The 20,285-nt window shown below is 44.7% G+C and overlaps 1 protein-coding gene across 1 annotated transcript in view; it reads right to left on the bottom strand.

The window, feature by feature from the left end:
* LOC139368328 (1-phosphatidylinositol 4,5-bisphosphate phosphodiesterase eta-2-like) overlaps positions 1–20,285 on the bottom strand; it is an 86,625-nt gene continuing 66,340 nt past the window's right edge. Inside the window, exons 21-22 of the mRNA XM_071107086.1 lie at positions 17,269–17,653; positions 1–3,012 (exon numbers count right to left, since the gene is read on the bottom strand). Of these exons, the coding sequence (XP_070963187.1) occupies positions 1,292–3,012; positions 17,269–17,653 (2,106 nt within the window). The 3' untranslated portion in view covers positions 1–1,291. The remainder of the gene's footprint in view (positions 3,013–17,268; positions 17,654–20,285) is intronic.

Here is a 20,285-nt window from a genome sequence, read left to right as displayed (position 1 = left end):
TAATATACAGTAGAGATATTTATTCAGTTCATAATAACATCTGGTTTTTACCTCAAAAATGATGGTTCCTAAAAGGTTGCAGGGAACTGGCATGGCAGTACAAACGGAACAGTACAAACGTGCATGGAAACAGGGTCCCTCCTATCTGGTCCAGTATCTACAATGAGAGTGTGACCAATCACATCATTCAACAGCCTGAACACAGAAAGAAAAGTCTAAATATCAGGTCCCATTTAACGTTTTTTTTTTAATAATAAAATAAGAGACATATACTGTGCTTAAAAGACATGCAGCCACATAAAAAATGGGTAACATGGTAAAAAAATACTCACTCAAATCACACTTCACTGTACGCACAGAATAAAACAAGTTGGGTTGGAAAGACATGTTTTGGATTGTGTTGTTATTGTCATTTGACTTATTTAGTTGTTTTTAGTAAAGATTCTGCATGGGCCCTTAGCTAAACAACAACCTTCAAAGAAAATCTCTCATCTACATTATCTGCAATATAATACACTAATAGCTGTTTTTAAAATATTGCTTGCACATGGCTGGGCTACTGGTGATATATGAGTTAACAGTTTATTCTTCAATCTTAAGGTTTAAAAGTACAGTATATATCATTCAATTTCAAGTTTAAAAAATGTTTTCTAATCAGACTCTTGTAGCCCATCATTGTTAATAAGAATTTGTTCTTAACTGATATGCCTAGTTAAATAAAGTTTAAATAAAAAATAAAAAACTCCACTAATGGTTGTCTATTGCTACTTTGGGATCAGCTCAACTCACAATGAATACTCAAAACGTGGAAGTCACTGAACAGTCAAGCATATAAAAACTATTGTAGAGGTTTGTTTTTCCAATTACATTTCACTATTCCTAATTTGGTGCAAACAAATGACTGTATTGGTAAAGGCTGCTTTCATAACACAGCTCACCGCTATTTTTATTGTTTGTGTGTATGTGTGGTCAATTTGTTGGAAAAATTACTTGCCCATCCTTGTGACCAGCTTGGCGTATAGTTGTTCAAAGTTTATAGGTGAGTTACTGAGCAGTGAAAATGAAACATTGACCAGAGTAAAACTGTGCTTGTGACTGCATCTGGAAGTTTCTGGAAGAAGTATCATTATTCAGTGCTTGATTAAACACATTTAAAAATGCATCCTGTCAAGATATACAGAATTCCCTTTCTTTATAAATGACAATTTCCCCTTCCTAGAAAGCTGGATGGAATTCTAAATTAGTTTTGCTTCAGTGTCTCTCACGGTCCGGTCCAAAACAAATCTGATTCTCAGAGCTTGAGCATGAAAAAGACCTCATTGTTGTCAGAGTTTGGGGAGGTCTGGGACTGTGTCTGGGACTGTCTGTTGGGGGGCGGCCCCGGGGGGCTGAGCTGGCTTAACAGGTCCAAACTAGTGCAGGGGCTCTGGGCTACGCAGCACGCCCCCTCCGGGTTACCCCGCTCTTCAATAGGGCTACCGCCTCCGAAAATGCTAATGCTAGCGACGCCGGCAGCTAGGTGGGGCTGGTTGAGACCTTGCAGCCTCTTCCTTTCCTGGGCCTCCTTGGCCCTGTTGGCGATGTAGCGCACCCTGCTCTGACTCCGGGAGGACATTCTCCGAAGTGGGGGTTCCTCCTGAGCCTCCTCCGGGGACTCCTGCTGTGCCTGGGTGGCGAAGTCACGTGCCGTCAGGGGCTCCACATCCGTCAGCCTCCTCAGCTGCTCTGTCAGGTCGCTTGGCGGCCGGGGCCTCTGGAGACCTCGTCGAGGATCGTTCCTGGAGGGCCTGACAATGAAGCTGCGGCTGATGCTGCGGTACTTGCTGTCAAAGTTGCAAGCGATGTCGTCCGAAGTCAAGTCCCCCAGACTCTTGGACATAGAGGCTCCGGAATCCAGGGGGCTGGCAGCTGCAGCAGCAAGGACTGCTGCTGCAGAGGGCTTCTTGGCTGGGGAGGAGGACTGCTTCAGCCCTTCCATATAGAGGCGGCTCCAGGTGTGCCTCCTCTGGGTAATTCTGCTGGGTGAGTCCACTGGAGGCTCCCTGGGGGCTCCGAGGGGTCTGGGCTGCAGCTCGTCCTCTGGCTCCCCCGGGTGGCCCTGCCGGAGGTTGGGGTTGGACTTGCTCTTGCTGACCCGCAGCGTGTCAAAAGAGGTGATGGCCGAGCGTGGCCTGGTGACCCAGGAGGGTGGGTCCTGGAAGGTGTTGTCAGATACGGAGGGCCCGCTGTTCAGGCAGGTGAGGCTCTTCCTGGCCAGGTTGGGCAGGGACAGATCAATGACGGTGTCGTTGGACGAGATACTGGAGGACGAGGACACGCTGTCTCGGTGGTTGCCCGGCTCGGGCTCCAGCTTGCTCCACAGCCGGTCATTCAGGGTGGCGTCTGTGCACACCTCCGGCACGGCAGACGCCTGCTGCTGCCCCCCAGCTGCCACCGACCGCACGTAGCCCTCGCTTTTGGTCCTTCTGACGGGCGTGCGTGACGGGTTGCCGCCGAACATCGTTCTCAGGACCTGGACTTTCTGAGGGCTGGAGACAGAGTGGTCGGCGAGAAGAGCAGGAGACTCTGCCCTCGTCTCAGTCTTGCGCTCGGCATCGTCCTTTGTGCGGTCTGTCGGAGTATACAGTGCTTTCGTTCGGCTTGGAGCGTGCTCCATGGGTGACGAGGTGCCGTTGTCGACCCGGGGGTCTCTGCAGGACTGTGAGGGGTTCAGGTCTTTGGGGTCCGGTCTCTCCCCCTGGAAGGGTACGACAGGGGCTGAGGTGGTCCTGTGAAGGACAGGGGGTATTTTGCTGTCCCCCCTTCCCTTGACGGGACTGTCTGCCTCACTATTAAAAGCAGGGGATGGAGTGGTGGTGGTTATTGCTGTGGCTGGAGGGAGGGGCGAGTGACGTGTTGATGAGTGGTCTGCTGGAGTAGAAGCGGAGCTAGTGAGATGTCTGTTACCCAGTTCTTCAGCGATTGGCCTGAACAGTGAAAGAGGGGGAGCTGGTCTCTGCCCTGTGGAATGGTCTGGAGAGGGAGAAGAGAAGAATCAGATCAGTAACTACAGGACAATATTTGTCAAAATGGTTACTACCAGTAGCATGCTTATAGTATTGTTATGTGAGCCTTATGATGCATACAGTATATGGGTGATTCTACAGAAGTGGTGCAAATTGCAGTCCCACCCCAAAAAAACAGTTAGGTCTCCAAACTTAGGACAGTTACAGTACCAGTCAAAATTTTAGACACACCTACTCATTCCAGGGTTTTTCTTTATTTTCTACATTGTAGAATAATAGTTAAGACATTAACACTATGAAATAACACATATGGAATCATGTGGTAACCAAACAAGTGTTAAACAAATTAAAATATATTTGAGATTCTTCAGAGTAGCCACTCTTTGCCTTGATGACAGCTTTGCACACTCTTGGCATTCTCTCAACCAGCTTCATGAGGTAATAACCTGAAATGCATTTCAATTAACAGGTGTGAATTTATTTCCTTCTTAATGCGTTTGAGCCAATCAATTGTGTTGTTACAAGGTAGGGGTGGTATACAGAAGATAGCCCTATTTGGTAAAAGACCAAGTCCATATAATGGCAAGAACAGCTCAAATAAGCAAAGAGAAACGACAGTTCATCATTACTTTAAGACTTGAAGATCAGTCAATCTGGAAAATGTCAAGAACTTTTGAAGTTTCTTCAAGTGCAGTCGCAAAAACCATCAAGCGCTATGATGAAACTGGCTCTTATTAGGACCGCCACAGGAAAGGAAGACCCAGAGTTACCTCTTCTTCAGAGGATAAGTTCCTCAGACTTACCAGCCTCAGAAATTATAGCCCAAATAAATGCTTCACAGAGTTCAAGTAACAGACACATCTCAACATCAACTGTGTGATTCAGGCCTTCATGGTCGAATTGCTGCAAAGAAACCACTACTAAAGGATACGAATGAGAAGAAGAGACTTTCTTGGGCCAAGAAACACGAGAAATGGACATTAGACTGGTGTAAATCTGTCCTTTGGTCTGATGAGTCCAAATTGGAGATTTTTGGTTCCAACCGCCGTGTATTTGTGAGACGCAGAATAGGTGAACGGATGCTCTCCGCATGTGGTTCCCACCATGAAGCATGGAGGAGGAGTTGTGATGGTGCTTTGCTGGTGACACTGTCAGTGATTTATTTACAATTCAAGGCATACTTAACCAGCATGGATACCACAGCATTCTGCAGTGATACACCATCTCATCTGGTTTGCGCTTAGTGGGACTATCATTTGTTTTTCAACAGGACAATGACCCAACACGCCTCCAAGCTGTGTGATGGAGTGATGGAGTGCTGCATCAGATGACCTGGCCTCCACAATCACCCAACCTCAACCCAATTGAGATGGTTTGAGATGAGTTGGACTGCAGAGTGAAGGAAAAGCAGCCAACAAGTGCCCCGCATATGTGGGAACTCCTTCAAGACTGTTGAAAAAGCATTTCAGGTGAAGCTGGTTGAGAGAATGCAATGAGTGTGCAAAGCTGTCATCAAGGCAAAGGGTGGCTACTTTGAAGAACCTAAAATATATTTTGATTTGTTTAACACTCTTTTGGTTACTACATGATTCCATATGTGTTATTTCATCATTTTGATGTCATCACTATTATTCTACAATGTCGAAAATAGTAAACATTAAGAAAATAATAAGTAGGTGTGTCCAAACTTTTGACTGGTACTGTACATACATTATGATATGAGAATTCAATCCAAGGCAATAACAAACATTGTTAAATGTATATATTATAAAGTCATTGTTTATACACATTTATATTAAGAGGTGGCTGTCCCAAACCCTGACTCTTAAACTTCCTGTTTGAAAATAAAGCAATGAATGATTGTAATATTTTTAAACACTATTATTTTAATATAACATCTTGAGTTATACTATTACATTGAAAGATATTGATCTAATTAGCAGTTTATTTTTAAACAACCCGACAAAAATGTTTTCACTATCCCACCTTTTGATGTCACTACCGAAACACACACATTAAAAGACTGTAGAATGACTGTGCCTAAAGCCACACCCCTACAAATATCACCAAGTGATAGGAATGCACCCCTCACCAGCATGGCCCCATGGTGAGAAAACGACTGAGAAGAGTTGGTAAATCTAAACATCTACTGTTTCACAAAATATGTAAAGTACAGTTTAATGGCTGACATTTATATTTGCTGGGATGTACATCTGTCAAAATGAAAGCTATCCAGCCATATGTTAGCTATGGGGATTCTTTAAAGTCTTTAAAGTCACAAATACGTTAAAATTGTCCAAACCGAAACAATTGACACCATAGAGATATATAGAGGTCTCGTCGTTGTATCCGTGCCATTATGGCATCTGTGAAAGCACATGCAGTGCCATTGAGGCTATCTCCATTTTAACGTTGCATGCGCCATGCTCTATCAACTGAGTTACAGCCCACCACCATGTGAGCAGTAGATAAGTGCACACTTCAGGACAAAGTGTAGAGTATTGAGATGCATTGCCAGCAGCGGGACTCCCACCCTCCCAGAGCACAAACATTGACATCTATTTGGCCAAAACATAGACGTCTACAACTTACTCTACTTGAGTTCCTTACAATTGAAGGGGCCCATGGACTCTTGATTTAGTGGTATTGGTCTACTGTACTCTACTGTGCTGATAAAAGGTTAATCAAAATGATCACTACTTTGTTTTGGTAGTGACACATTTAGTGGGGTGGTAAGGAATTCAGGTAAACATTTAAAATATGCAATACAAATATGCAAGTGTGTGAGTAGTATATATGTCTACCTGACATATGCTGGAAGATAAATGTGCTGAAAGTTTGGGAAAAATAGGATACAAGTGTCTTTTTTTCTTACCCATACACAAGATTATAAACTGGGTGGTTTGGCGTCTGGATGCTGATTGGCTGAAAGCGACAGACAATGTACCACGGGTATGACACAATCTACCTGTTTACCTTTATATTTATGTTGGTAACCGGTTTCTAAAAGCGACAAGGCACCTTGGACGTTTGTGGTATATTGCCAATATACCACTAAGGGTAAGAACAGCCGTTAGCCGTGTTATATTGGCCATATACCACAAACCCCTAGGTACCTTACTGCTATTAGAAACTGGTCACCAAAGTAATTACAACAGTAAAAAAAATGGTGGTCATACAGCCAAATCAGCAGTCAGGGTTCAAACCACCCAGTTAATCATTGGCCAATATACCACACCTCCTCAAGCCTTATTGCTTAAATATAATGCTTCACATAACTGCCATTCAACATATGCATAAGATTGATGGATAGATGCCTAAATGGTCAATATTCAACATGATGAATTGCGTGCATACACTGATGACCAGGATGGTTTAGACCTGAAAAAAGAACAATATGGCAACGATGGAATGGGAATCCCCAGCAGGGTAGTTGTGATTAGGATGATCGTTCATACAGTGAGACTCCATGTGTCCACATCCATATGTACCAAACACAGTTAAATACTCCCAAGTCGTTCTTGTGAAATCTATGTACATATCTCAACCTGTCGATGAAATGTAATTCCATTAAAGGAGTAGTTTACTATTTTACAGCTTGATGTTAGATGGTTCCTCACCCTGAAAGTAGTCTATGTGCCAGGAAAAACTGTAATCCATGGTACAGCCATTACAAACTTCATCTAACTTTAGCCACCGCTAGCTACAAATCAATGGAAAGGAAAGGGCATGTGAGCACATAACATTTGTAAAAATAAACTCCATATTTGGTGTAATGTTACTTAAAGGTGATTTGGCCAATAACAAACAACATGCTAACATGCCCCCATCACTTCCATTGATTTTTAGCTAGCGGTGGCTAAAGTTAGCTGAAGTTTGTAATGGCTGTTTAAAGAACTCAACCATGGATTACAATTTCTCCTAGCCCATAGACTACTTTCACAGTATGGAACCATCTAACATCAAATTGCAAAATAGCGAACTAGTTCTGTGACTAACTACCCTGCCCTGAGTCATATTCATTAGTGCATAACCCCCCCCCCCCCCCCCCCAACCCAGCAGTCTGTTTGGTGCTTAGTGAATACGGCCCTGACCTTAAACACGCCACGATGTTAACGGGGCAGTGTGAGTGAGTAAGTGAGTGAGTGAGTGAGTGAGTGAGTGAGTGAGTGAGTGAGTGAGTGAGTGAGTGAATGAGTGAGTGAGTGGAGGATTATGAAGACAGGCAAGGCACAGTGAGTGAGTAGAAAATAGTGGGTGAGCGTGCAGACATTCAAGGGTTCTCTTTACCTGGCTTTGGTCATCCCCTCAATTCTGCACTAGGAACAGAGAGAGCGTGCAAGAAGGAAAACATAGGTTTAGCACAACTGGAGGAAAAGAGGAAATAAGAGGGAGGACAGTACAGAGGAGAGCACTTAAGCAAGAGAGCATACAGTGCATTCGGAAAGTATTCAGACCCCTTGACTTTTTCCACATTTTGTGGACAGCAATATTCTAAAATTAATTAAATTGTTTTTGTCCCCTCATCAATCTACACACAATATCCCATAATGACCAAGCAAAAAATGGTTTTCATGTTTTTTTGCAAAAAAAAAAAAAACTGAAATATTGCATTTACATATGTATTCAGACCCTTTACTCAGTACTTTGTTGAAGCACCTTTGGCAGTGATTACAGCCTTGAGTCTTCTTGGGTATGACGCTACAAGCTTGACACACATATATTTGGGGAGTTTCTCCAAATCTTCTTTGCAGATCTTCTCAAGCTCTGTCAGGTTGGATGGGAGTGTCACTGCACAGCTATTTTCAGGTCTCTCCAGAAATGTCAGATCGGGTTCAAGTCCGGGCTCTAGCTGGGCCACTCAGGGATCTTAAGAGAAGTGTCCCGAAGCCACTCCTGCGTTGTCTTGGCTGTGTGCTTAGGATCGTTGTCCTGTTGGAAGGTGAACCTTAGCCCCAGTCTGAGGTCCTGAGCACTTTGGAGGAGGTTTTCATCAAGGATCTCTGTACTTTGCTCCTTTCATCTTTCCCTCGATCCTGACTAGTCTTTCCGTCCCTGCCGCTGAAAAACATCCCCACAGCATGATCCTACCACCACCATGCTTCAATGTTCAATGCTTCAAGCTAATCCAGAAGCTAATCAGAAGCTAGTTAGCTTCTTTACTGGCAAATCGTTAGTATTCAGCTAACCACGGTTTGTGGTCATCAGCTATCCTTTAGCTCGAAAATCTATCGAAAATCTATCGCCAGTTTTGTACGGCGCAGCGCGGCTCGGAACGGAACATACCGGACCAATTTTTCTCTCCATGTCCCTGGATTTCAACTGCTCTCTGGACATTCATACCCGGATCTCACAGCTAGCTAGCTGCTATCCGTGTGACAGTCGGCTTTCGTCGATTCCGGAGCAAACATCGATTGTTCCGGTGCTAGCCAGCTCCGTCAATCACTCCTGAGTTCCATCATTCACTCCTGGGCTGCAGTCACCTATCCGGACCCGTTTCACTGCCTACGCGGAGCCCCACCGGGCCTTCACAACTGGACTGCCGACGTTATCTACCTGAATGAGATCCGGCTGGCTCCTCTGTCGCGACGTTACCTGAACGCCCATCTGCGGCCCGCTAACCGTTAGCTGTCTTACCGGCTGCTATCTGAATAGACAATCGGACAATTTATTTATTTTTATTATTATTATGTTTTCTTCTCGGGCCTCTATAACTATATCTATTGTTCTTATTTTTGTTGTTGTTGTGTGATTTGGATTAATCCCCTCTACCACACGGAACCCCACTAATCTACTGACCGAACGCAAGAGGTGGCTAACAACAGACTCCATCCTATGCTAGCTTGCTACCGGTTGGCCTGGCTAGCTGTCTAAATCGCCGTGACCCTCAACCAACCTCTCCACTCACTGGACCCTTTTGATCACTTGACTAAGCATGCCTCTCCTTAATGTCAATATGTCTTGTCCATTGCTGTTCTGGTTAGTGTTTATTGGCTTATTTCACTGTAGAGCCTCTAGTCCTGCTCACTTTACCTTATCCAACCTATTAGTTCCACCACCCACACATGCAATGACATCTCCTGGTTACAATGATGTTTCTAGAGACAATATCTCTCTCTTCATCACTCAATACCTAGGTTTACCTCCACTGTATTCACATCCTACCTTACCTTTGTCTGTACATTATACCTTGATGCTATTTTATCGCCCCCAGAAACCTCCTTTTACTCTCTGTTCCAGACGTTCTAGACGACCAATTCTTATTGCTTTTAGCCGCACCCTTATTCTACTCCTCCTATGTTCCTCTGGCGATGTAGAGGTGAATCCAGGCCCTGCAGTGCCTAGCTCCACTCCTATTCCCCAGGCGCTCTCTTTTGACGACTTCTGTAACCGTAATAGCCTTGGTTTCATGCATGTTAACATTAGAAGCCTCCTCCCTAAGTTTGTTCTATTCACTGCTTTAGCACACTCTGCCAACCCGGATGTTCTAGCTGTGTCTGAATCCTGGCTTAGGAAGACCACCAAAAATTCAGACATTTTAATTCCAAACTACAACATTTTCAGACAAGATAGAACTGCCAAAGGGGGCGGTGTTGCAATCTACTGCAAAGATAGCCTGCAGAGTTCTGTCCTACTATCCAGGTCTGTACCCAAACAATTTGAACTTCTACTTTTAAAAATCCACCTCTCTAAAAACAAGTCTCTCACCGTTGCCGCCTGCTATAGACCACCCTCTGCCCCCAGCTGTGCTCTGGACACCATATGTGAACTGATTGCCCCCCCATCTATCTTCAGATCTCGTGCTGCTAGGCGACCTAAACTGGAACATGCTTAACACCCCAGCCATCCTACAATCTAAACTTGATGCCCTCAATCTCACACAAATTATCAATGAACCTACCAGGTACCTCCCCAAAGCCTTAAACACGGGCACCCTCATAGATATCATCCTAACCAACTTCCCCTCTAAATACACCTCTGCTGTCTTCAACCAAGATCTCAGCGATCACTGCCTCATTGCCTGCATCCGTAATGGGTCAGCGGTCAAACGACCTCCTCTCATCACTGTAAAACGCTCCCTGAAACACTTCAGCGAGCAGGCCTTTCTAATCGACCTGGCCGGGGTATCCTGGAAGGATATTGACCTCATCCCGTCAGTAGAGGATGCCTGGATATTTTTTTGAAATGCCTTCCTAACCATCTTAAATAAACATGCCCCATTCAAGAAATTTAGAACCAGGAACAGATATAGCCCTTGGTTCTCCCCAGACCTGACTGCCCTTAACCAACACAAAAACATCCTATGGCGTTCTGCATTAGCATCGAACAGCCCCCGTGATATGCAGCTGTTCAGGGAAGCTAGAAACCATTATACACAGGCAGTTAGAAAAGCCAAGGCTAGCTTTTTCAAGCAGAAATTTGCTTCTTGCAACACTAACTCAAAAAAGTTCTGGGACACTGTAAAGTCCATGGAGAATAAGAACACCTCCTCCCAGCTGCCCACTGCACTGAAGATAGGAAACACTGTCACCACTGATAAATCCACCATAATTGAAAATTTCAATAAGCATTTTTCTACTGCTGGCCATGCTTTCCACCTGGCTACTCCTACCCCTGTCAACAGCACTGCACCCCCAACAGCAACTCGCCCAAGCCTTCCCCATTTCTCCTTCTCCCAAATCCATTCAGCTGATGTTCTAAAGAGCTGCAAAATCTGGACCCCTACAAATCAGCCGGGCTAGACAATCTGGACCCTTTCTTTCTAAAATTATCTGCCGAAATTGTTGCCACCCCTATTACTAGCCTGTTCAACCTCTCTTTCGTGTCGTCTGAGATTCCCATAGATTGGAAAGCAGCTGCGGTCATCCCCCTCTTCAAAGGGGGGGACACTCTTGACCCAAACTGCTACAGACCTATATCTATCCTACCATGCCTTTCTAAGGTCTTCGAAAGCCAAGTCAACAAACAGATTACCGACCATTTTGAATCTCACCATACCTTCTCTGCTATGCAATCTGGTTTCAGAGCTGGTCATGGGTGCACCTCAGCCACGCTCAAGGTCCTAAACGATATCTTAACCGCCATCGATAAGAAACATTACTGTGCAGCCGTATTCATTGATCTGGCCAAGGCTTTCGACTCTGTCAATCACCACATCCTCATCGGCAGACTCAACAGCCTTGGTTTCTCAAATGATTCCCTCGCCTGGTTCACCAACTACTTCTCTGATAGAGTTCAGTGTGTCAAATCGGAGGGTCTGTTGTCCGGACCTCTGGCAGTCTCTATGGGGGTGCCACAGGGTTCAATTCTTGGACCGACTCTCTTCTCTGTATACATCAATGAGGTCGCTCTTGCTGCTGGTGAGTCTCTGATCCACTTCTACGCAGACGACACCATTCTGTATACTTCCGGCCCTTCTTTGGACACTGTGTTAACAACCCTCCAGGCAAGCTTCAATGCCATACAACTCTCCTTCCGTGGCCTCCAATTGCTCTTAAATACAAGTAAAACTAAATGCATGCTCTTCAACCGATCGCTACCTGCACCTACCCGCCTGTCCAACATCACTACTCTGGACGGCTCTGACTTAGAATACGTGGACAACTACAAATACTTAGGTGTCTGGTTAGACTGTAAACTCTCCTTCCAGACCCATATCAAACATCTCCAATCCAAAGTTAAATCTAGAATTGGCTTCCTATTTCGCAACAAAGCATCCTTCACTCATGCTGCCAAACATACCCTTGTAAAACTGACCATCCTACCAATCCTCGACTTTGGCGATGTAATTTACAAAATAGCCTCCAATACCCTACTCAACAAATTGGATGCAGTCTATCACAGTGCAATCCGTTTTGTCACCAAAGCCCCATATACTACACACCATTGCGACCTGTACGCTCTCGTTGGCTGGCCCTCGCTTCATACTCGTCGCCAAACCCACTGGCTCCATGTCATCTACAAGACCCTGCTAGGTAAAGTCCCCCCTTATCTCAGCTCGCTGGTCACCATAGCATCTCCCACCTGTAGCACACGCTCCAGCAGGTATATCTCTCTAGTCACCCCCAAAACCAATTCTTTCTTTGGCCGCCTCTCTTTCCAGTTCTCTGCTGCCAATGACTGGAACGAACTACAAAAATCTCTGAAACTGGAAACACTTATCTCCCTCACTAGCTTTAAGCACCAACTGTCAGAGCAGCTCACAGATTACTGCACCTGTACATAGCCCACCTATAATTTAGCCCTATCAACTACCTCTTTCCCAACTGTATTTTATTTATTTATTTATTTTGCTCCTTTGCACCCCATTATTTTTATTTCTACTTTGCACATTCTTCCATTGCAAAACTACCATTCCAGTGTTTTACTTGCTATATTGTATTTACCTTGCCACCAAGGCCTTTTTTGCCTTTACCTCCCTTCTCACCTCATTTGCTCACATTGTATATAGACTTGTTTATACTTTATTATTGACTGTATGTTTGTTTTACTCCATGTGTAACTCTGTGTTGTTGTATCTGTCGAACTGCTTTGCTTTATCTTGGCCAGGTCGCAATTGTAAATGAGAACTTGTTCTCAACTTGCCTACCTGGTTAAATAAAGGTAAAATAAAATAAAATAAAAAATGTAGGGATGGTGCCAGGTTAAGTGCTGGAGAGATGGCTGTCCTTCTGGAAGGTTCTCCCATCTCCACAGAGGAACTCTGGAGCTCTGTCAGAGTGACCATCGGGCTCTTGGTCACCTCTCTGACCAAGACCCTTCTCCCCCGATTACTCAGTTTGGCTGGGCGGCCAGTTCTAGGAAGAGTATTTGTTTGTTCCAAACTTATTCCATTTAGAATGATGGAGGCTACTGTGTTGTTGGGGACCTTCAATGCTGCAGAGATGTTTTGGTGCCCTTCCCCCGATCTGTGCATCGACACAATCCTGTCTCGGAGCTCTACGGACAATTCCTTCGACCTCATGGCTTGGTTTTTGTTCTGACATGCACTGTCAACTGTGGGACCTTATATAGACAAGTATGTGCCTTTCCAAATCATGTCCAATCAATTGAATTTACCATAGTTAGACTCCAATCAAGTTGTAGAAACATCTCAAGGATGATCAATGGAAACAGGATGCACCTGAGCTCCATTTCAAATCTCATAGCAAAGGGTTTGAATATTTATGTAAATAAGGTATCTGTTATTTATTCATATAAAATTTGCAAAAAAATCTAAAAAACTGTTTTTGCTTTGTCATATGGTATGGTGTGTAGATTGATGAGGAAACACTTATTTAATCCATTTTAGAATAAGGCTGTAACGTAACAAAATGTGGAAAAAGTCAAGGGGTCTGAATACTTTCCGAATGCACAGTACAGTTGTACCAAATGCACAGATAAGTTGAAGACTAATTTCTAAAGACAAACTATCAATTTCACAATATCACGTTTCTTAACTATTTAAAACCATGTCTACACTAGATAGTCCACATATATATTATACTGTGTGCATAGAGCACACCATAACACAACAGAGCCATTGGTAAGTGTGGACCCCAGGAAGAGTGGCTGCTGATTTCGCAACAGTTAATGGGGATCCTGATGAAATATATATATTAAACCCTGCTCAAGCAGGGTCGAACGGTCGAAGAGAAGAACATGATATATTCTCTGAGGAGTAATAGGATATTGTGTTAAATGTATGGCCAACATCCTTCATTGCAACATAAATCTGAGACCCAAAGGGATAAACATAAACCCTACCCCGCCTCTCTTTCCCCCCCAAAAGGAACAACTCGTGATTTCCTCTGATGTAATGCAGTGAGTGGGAGATGCTAAGCAGGGGAGAGAGGACATCTGGTGTTTATCATGTTGTGAACCGGGGGTCAAGGGGTGAAGGGCTCCTCAAGGCCAAATCATATAATGGTTTGGTTCTTTCATTGCTGGGGGAAGTTTTCTGTTCAGTGTTAACCAAGGAGGTTTGAGTTCAAGAGTGACATGTGGTCTTTCTGCAGTCCAACTAGGTGGTCTACATTCCATAGAATGATGGTGAATTGAGCTCTGTTTTTTGCATTTCCATTTCACACCAGTTACAGATAGGGTTGCGAAGCTACCGGTCATTTCCTATAGTTGATAATTTGCCATATATTTTTTGTTAATTATTTGGGACTTTGGTCATTTATACTTAAATATCAAACAAAAAAAATATTCAGATATAGTATTCATTTTTTTAAATATTATATATTTGCATATATTTTTATACATATTGTCCGTGAGTTTCTAGTAGATAGGCCATAGTTCAAGAGAAAATAGTCTAATTAATGAAAAGCCATCCAATCAACAATGGCATTATTTTCAATGAACTCTTCCAACTATTTACTTTTTTCACAACTGCCACCAGTTTGACGCCAAAACATTGACAACAAATACATATTTACATAATAAATAATAATGTGTTGATGGTTGATATTTAGGACAATGTTTTACAGCTCTGTCATATTTTTAATTATTATTAAATTATTTAATACACTAAACAAAAAAAAATAAATGCAACAATTTCAAAGATTTTACGGAGTTACAGTTCATATAAGGAAATCAGTCAAATTAAATAAATTCATTAGGACCTAATTTATGGTTTTCACATGACTGCGAATACATCTGTTGGTCACAGTTACCTTAAAAAAAGGTAGGGGCGTGGATCAGAAAACCGGTCAGTATCCATTTTCCTCATGCAACGCAACATATATCCTTTGCACACAGTTGATCAGGCTGTTGATTGTGGTCTGTGAAATGTTGTCCCAGTCTTCTTCAATGGCTGTGTGAAGTTGCTGGATATTGGCGGGAACACACTGTTGTACAGGTTGAACCAGAGCATCCCAAACATGCTCAATGGGTGACATGTCTGGTGTGTATGGAGGCCATGGAAGAACTGGGACATGAGGTGATGGTGGCGGATGAATGGCACAACAAATGGGCATCAGGATCTCGTCAGGGTATCTCTGTGCATTCAAATTGCAATATATAAAATGCAATTGTGTTCATTGTCCGTAGCTTATGCTTGTCCATACAATAACCCCACCGCCACCATAGGGCACTCTGTTCGCAATGTTGACATCAGCAAACCGATCACCCACACGACGCCATACGTCTGCAATCTGCCCAGGACAGTCAGGTCAAGATGACGAGCACGCAGATGAACATCCCTGAGACGGTTTCTGACAGTTTGTGCAGAAATTATTCAGTTATGCCAACCCACAGTTTCATCAGCTGTCCAGTGGCTGGTCTCAGGCGTCTCAGACAATCCCGCAGGTGAAAAAGCCGGATGTGAAGGTGCTGGGCTGGCAGGGTTACACGTGGTCTGGTGGACATTCCTGCAGTCAGCATGCTAATTACACACTTCCTCAAAACTTGAGAAAGCTGTGTTGTATGACAAAACTACACATTTTACAGCCTTTTAATGTCTCCAGCACAAGATGCACCTGTGTAATGATCATGCTGATTAATTAGCTTCTTGATATGCCACACCTGTCCGGTGGATGGATTATCTTGGCAAAGGAGAAATGCTCACTAACAGGGATGTTAACACATTTTTGCACAACATTTGAGAGAAATAAGCTTTTTGTGCGTATAGAACATTTCTGGGATCTTTTATTTCAGCTCATGAAACATGGGACCAACACTTTGCATGTGGCGTTTATATTTTCTTTCAGTATATATTCTGAGATAATTACAGACACCTGTGAAGTACCTTAAAAGGGCCACTAGATGTCTTGTGATATAATACATAAAATCCTTCAAAGTGACCAGAATTCTGGTAGTTTACTCTTAAACTTCGAAAGTCTCCAGCAATATACCCTCCCTTTACAACCCTAGTTACATGTCCTTCACTTACCAGCTGCTCTTTCATCTGTTGGACACACAGCATGTTTTTGTCAGACAAAGAAATCATTAAAATAACACTTTACTAGTTTTCTACACATTAGTACAATTATGCACTGCCTTCGACTATCAATTTAGTCACAATGGATATTTAGTGGGGATTTTGGTGCTAATGAACTAAAGGAGATTTTGATTGGTCAGGGGACCGGAGGTCTAGACTTAAGGGAGATTTTGATTAGTGAGAGAACATTTAAAGGGAACTTTTGATTGGTGAAAGAACTGGAGGTCTAGACAAAAGGTAGATTTTGATTGGAGAAGGGACCTGGGTTCTAGACTATAGAACACCCAGGGAACTACAAGCCCAATGATATTGGCTCTCTAAAGGATGGGTCCTCTGGGGGGGACTGCTCACAGCACAGGGCTCACAACTAGGGGATCAGCACTGCACAATGGGCTCACTATGGCAGATGTAAGGGACTGTTATAGGTGCCTCTATGGGACATCTATGGGTACTACAGTGGGCACTGAAATGGCTGCTCCACCTTACCGGCGAAGAACATGGGCGATTTACTGCGCAGCTCGTCCATCTTCTGAGCGAAGAGGAGGTTCATCTCACGCTGCAAGGTGCCCACGGCGCGCCTGCGGCTGTCAAGGACCTCTCTTGGGGGCAGCATAGGGGCCAGCTCAAGGCTGCACAGGCTCTCGCAGCTGCTGCAACGGTCGCTGAGCGACAAGCTGTCGCAGTCGGCGCTGGTGATGGTAGCGCGAGGGGCCTTAGTCGGGCCACAAGTGCTGCCGTAGTTGGGTGGCGGGACGCACTGCCAGCGCAGGCTGTTCCGGCAGTCAGGGGTGAGCATGGGCACCGGGGTGGGGGCAAGGGTGAGGAAGCACCTGCGGGGCACGCTGCAGGAGCGGGCGTTCCTCTCAGAGGGGTCAGGACGAGGCTCAGTGTGTTGGGTGCCCAGAGTTTGTCTGGCTTTGGCCCGGGACCTGGGGAAGGGGATAGGCCGAAAGAAAGCCTGGGGCTGAAGTAGGGGCAGTGCCTCAACTTTGGGCTTGGTCTGGGCTTGGGGCTCAACAGGGTGGGCTGTGGCCAGGATCTGTGGTTTGGGCATTGGCTCGGGTTGAATTTGTCTGGAGAGAGTGGGGCAACAGGCGGCTTTCTCAGGCCTCTCTCCCCATTTCTCCTCATCCTTAAACTTCCTCTCCATCTCAGGGCTTTCTTTTGAGCTAATTACACAGTTGATGCAGTTGGAGGACACCCCCATCCTGCCACTGCTGTTGAGGGCCATGCGGGCAAACACTCCCTGTTTCTCATTCAGGGGGTCGTGGCAGCGCAGCCGATTGACCCGCTTGAGGGGCTCACTCATGGGGTATCGGAGGAAGCGAGGCGAGCCCTTACCTTTGCCCTCATCGGGGTTGAAAGCCCCGTTGGTGCTGTGGTGCCCGTTGGTGCCTTGGCGTGGCGTGGCGGGAGCAGCTGCGTCCGTGGCGTCTCCGTTGCGCTGGTGGAGCTGCGGGGGCTGGGGTGAGGCGCTGAGATCCCTGTCCTCTGACTCCCGGTCCTCGCTGGCCCCTTCCGAGCTGTAGTCTTTGGTGTCGATGGCGATCTCGGGGAAACCCTTCTTGACCTTGGGCTCGCCCTTGGTGGGCTCGCTGGCCGTTCGGCGCAGCAGGTGGGCTCCGAATGGGTGCTTACGGCTGAGCTGTGCAGCAACATGGCTGTCGAGAGAAGCCTGCTTTGGGTTTCTGTGAAACAGCCCTTTTATGCCGCTGGCCACCTTGCCCTGAGAACAAGAGACGAGACAAAAGAAAACAAACATAATGAACAGGTTCACAGTTAGCATTCACCAGAACATACAGTACTGAACTTCTGGATCTTTAGACCTAGTCTAATGCAAGTCATTACTTTGGTGTCATTGCATTTGCGTTACTAGATATCGAATGAGGGTAGATGAATAGTTAGACATGCTCCAACATACAATATTGACAGTAACACTGGCTATGTCCCGAAATGGTACCCTGTTCCTTATATAGTGCACAATCTTGTTGGAGCCTCATGGGCTCTGGCCAAAACTAATGCACATTATAGGGAATAGGATGCCATTTCAGATGCAGCCACTGGATTCGTGACCACGCGACAATTAGTTCCCGTCTGTAGAACAAGTCCCACTATGATAACCATCTACTGTTGGACAGCGTTGGTTTGCCTTGTCCGGATGTATTGATGACCACACATCATCTATCAGTATTTGTTTGATAGAATGTCACACTACCACATCATAATTATGTTTTTTTCAATTGAAACCCATGCCAACACCTTGTGTGACAGGCATCTGTATTCATATTGAAAAGCAAATGTCTGCTACTATACATGTCTGCTGCCAAAACCACAAGAGTCAGTTTATCCATGCGTATATATTGCATGTATATTGTTAAACATGCATACCGTGCATACTGGACTTGGACAGTGACACATGTTTTGTTGTTTTGGCTGTGTACTCCAGCACTTTGAAATTATACAATGACTATGGGGTTAAAGTGCAGACTAGCTTTATTTTGAGGGTATTTTCATCCATATCGGGTGAACCGTTGAGTTATTTCAGCACATTTTGTAAGTAGTCCCCCCATATTCTTAGCACACAATGACTACATCAAGCTGGTGACTCTTTATTGATGCATTTGCAGTTTGTTTTGGTTGTGTTTCAGATTACTTAGTACCCAATACAGATGAGTGGTAAATAATGTATTTTGTCATTTTGGAGTCACTTTAATTGTAAATAAGAATGTTTCTAAACACTTCTACATTAAATGTGGATGCTACCATGATTACGGATAATCATGAATGAATGAATTGTGAGAAAGTTAAATGCATAAATATCGTCCCGTTGGATCATTTCAAATCCAAAGTGCTGGAGTACAGAGCCAAAACAAAAACAACAACATTCCCTGTATATACTGTATTTTCATGAGGGTTATAATTCTGGTAAGCTCCCTGAACAAAACGAAACATATGTTGAGCATCACAAACGATATTAGTAAGCTAGAGAAAGCAGATAGGCCTAATACTCAACCCAGACAACAGGTGACAGAAAGGAATCAGCTTTCATCTCCAAAGTCCATTCATTTATTATGCAAAGACCTATCATTTTGACCCCGCATCGTCAACAACATAAACTATGGTAACCACTGTAATGTGACTTTATGCTCACTTCACAAACACACACAGTAGTGTGCGGACGGACACATGCTGTGTCCACATGTACAGTGTGGGGGTGGAAGGTTACGATGAAAGTGACAATGGGGGACAGTGTGATTGATTCATGAACACCCTGACAGGGGGACATGACGGTGACGACACAATTTGACGGCCACTCATCTAAATGACACGGGGTTATCTGCTGTTACACTCCTTGCACTGTGTGCGGATGTGTGTTCATTGAAAAATGCTCGCCTTTCAGCACATGATGTGCAACAACCCAATGTCATTTCATAAACCATGAAGTAGATTCAAGTGGAATTACATCCAGACTGACTGAGTGCCCAGGCATTACAGTACACATGATGCAGATCGACTAAAGTAAAAATCACAATACCATGAACACCAAGGGCCTGATAGTTTGTCTACATGTTATGGACAGAAAGGTGATGGCAGACTGAACACACACCGATGGCAGACATTATCCAGAACACATTTGAAATCGGAGACCGGTTCCTCTCAAGGGTTCTTATCTAGGGAATGTTTCCTTTCCACTTTCCTCCAACTTTTACATTTGTTTAGCAACATCCAGAATCTCTAGACTAGCATTAAAGGTAGCAATTCTAGTAGAATTAGATTGCACCTGTTAGCAGTGCATTCAAACGCATGGGGAAAGTGCTCTGCTTTACACAGTGGTGATTGGGTACCCTTTCCTTTCGCCATACATGGGAACTCTTTTCCCATCTCTAGGTAATGTGATGACAAGGTCAGGACTAAAACAAGCCGACACAGGGGACAGTGTCCTCAAAAAGCAGGAACTGTATACCCCTGCAGTGCATCAAACTGAGAATGTCCTGAGTAAGGGGAAAATACTGTCCAGAAAAATACATTGTCACTCTCCACTTAACAGGCCACTAGTCCCCTGTTTTTGTGGCTCGCTCCCCCATTTCTGTCTCTCGCTCCCTTTCTGTCTCTGTCTCTCCCTCCCTCCCCCCAGAGCAGGTTAGCGACATTGGATCTACTTTGGGTTGATGGAGGATGCTGGCATGTTCACAACTCATGGTCAGCATGAGTTGGCCTCTACGGGTGGACGCAATTGGCTTGCGGGGGCGGAATCACTGGGGTGGCAGGGGAGGGGCATGTGGTGCATGCAGTGTGCTGATTGGATCCCACTACACCTGGGTTCTGAGTGGCGCCTTCAGGGCTCCTAACAATTTCCT

Source organism: Oncorhynchus clarkii, chromosome 16, assembly GCF_045791955.1.
Source record: "Oncorhynchus clarkii lewisi isolate Uvic-CL-2024 chromosome 16, UVic_Ocla_1.0, whole genome shotgun sequence".
Taxonomy (NCBI): Eukaryota; Metazoa; Chordata; class Actinopteri; order Salmoniformes; family Salmonidae; genus Oncorhynchus; species Oncorhynchus clarkii.
The sequence above is the reverse complement of the archived record's forward strand: the minus strand, read 5'-3'. Positions and strand labels throughout refer to the sequence as shown.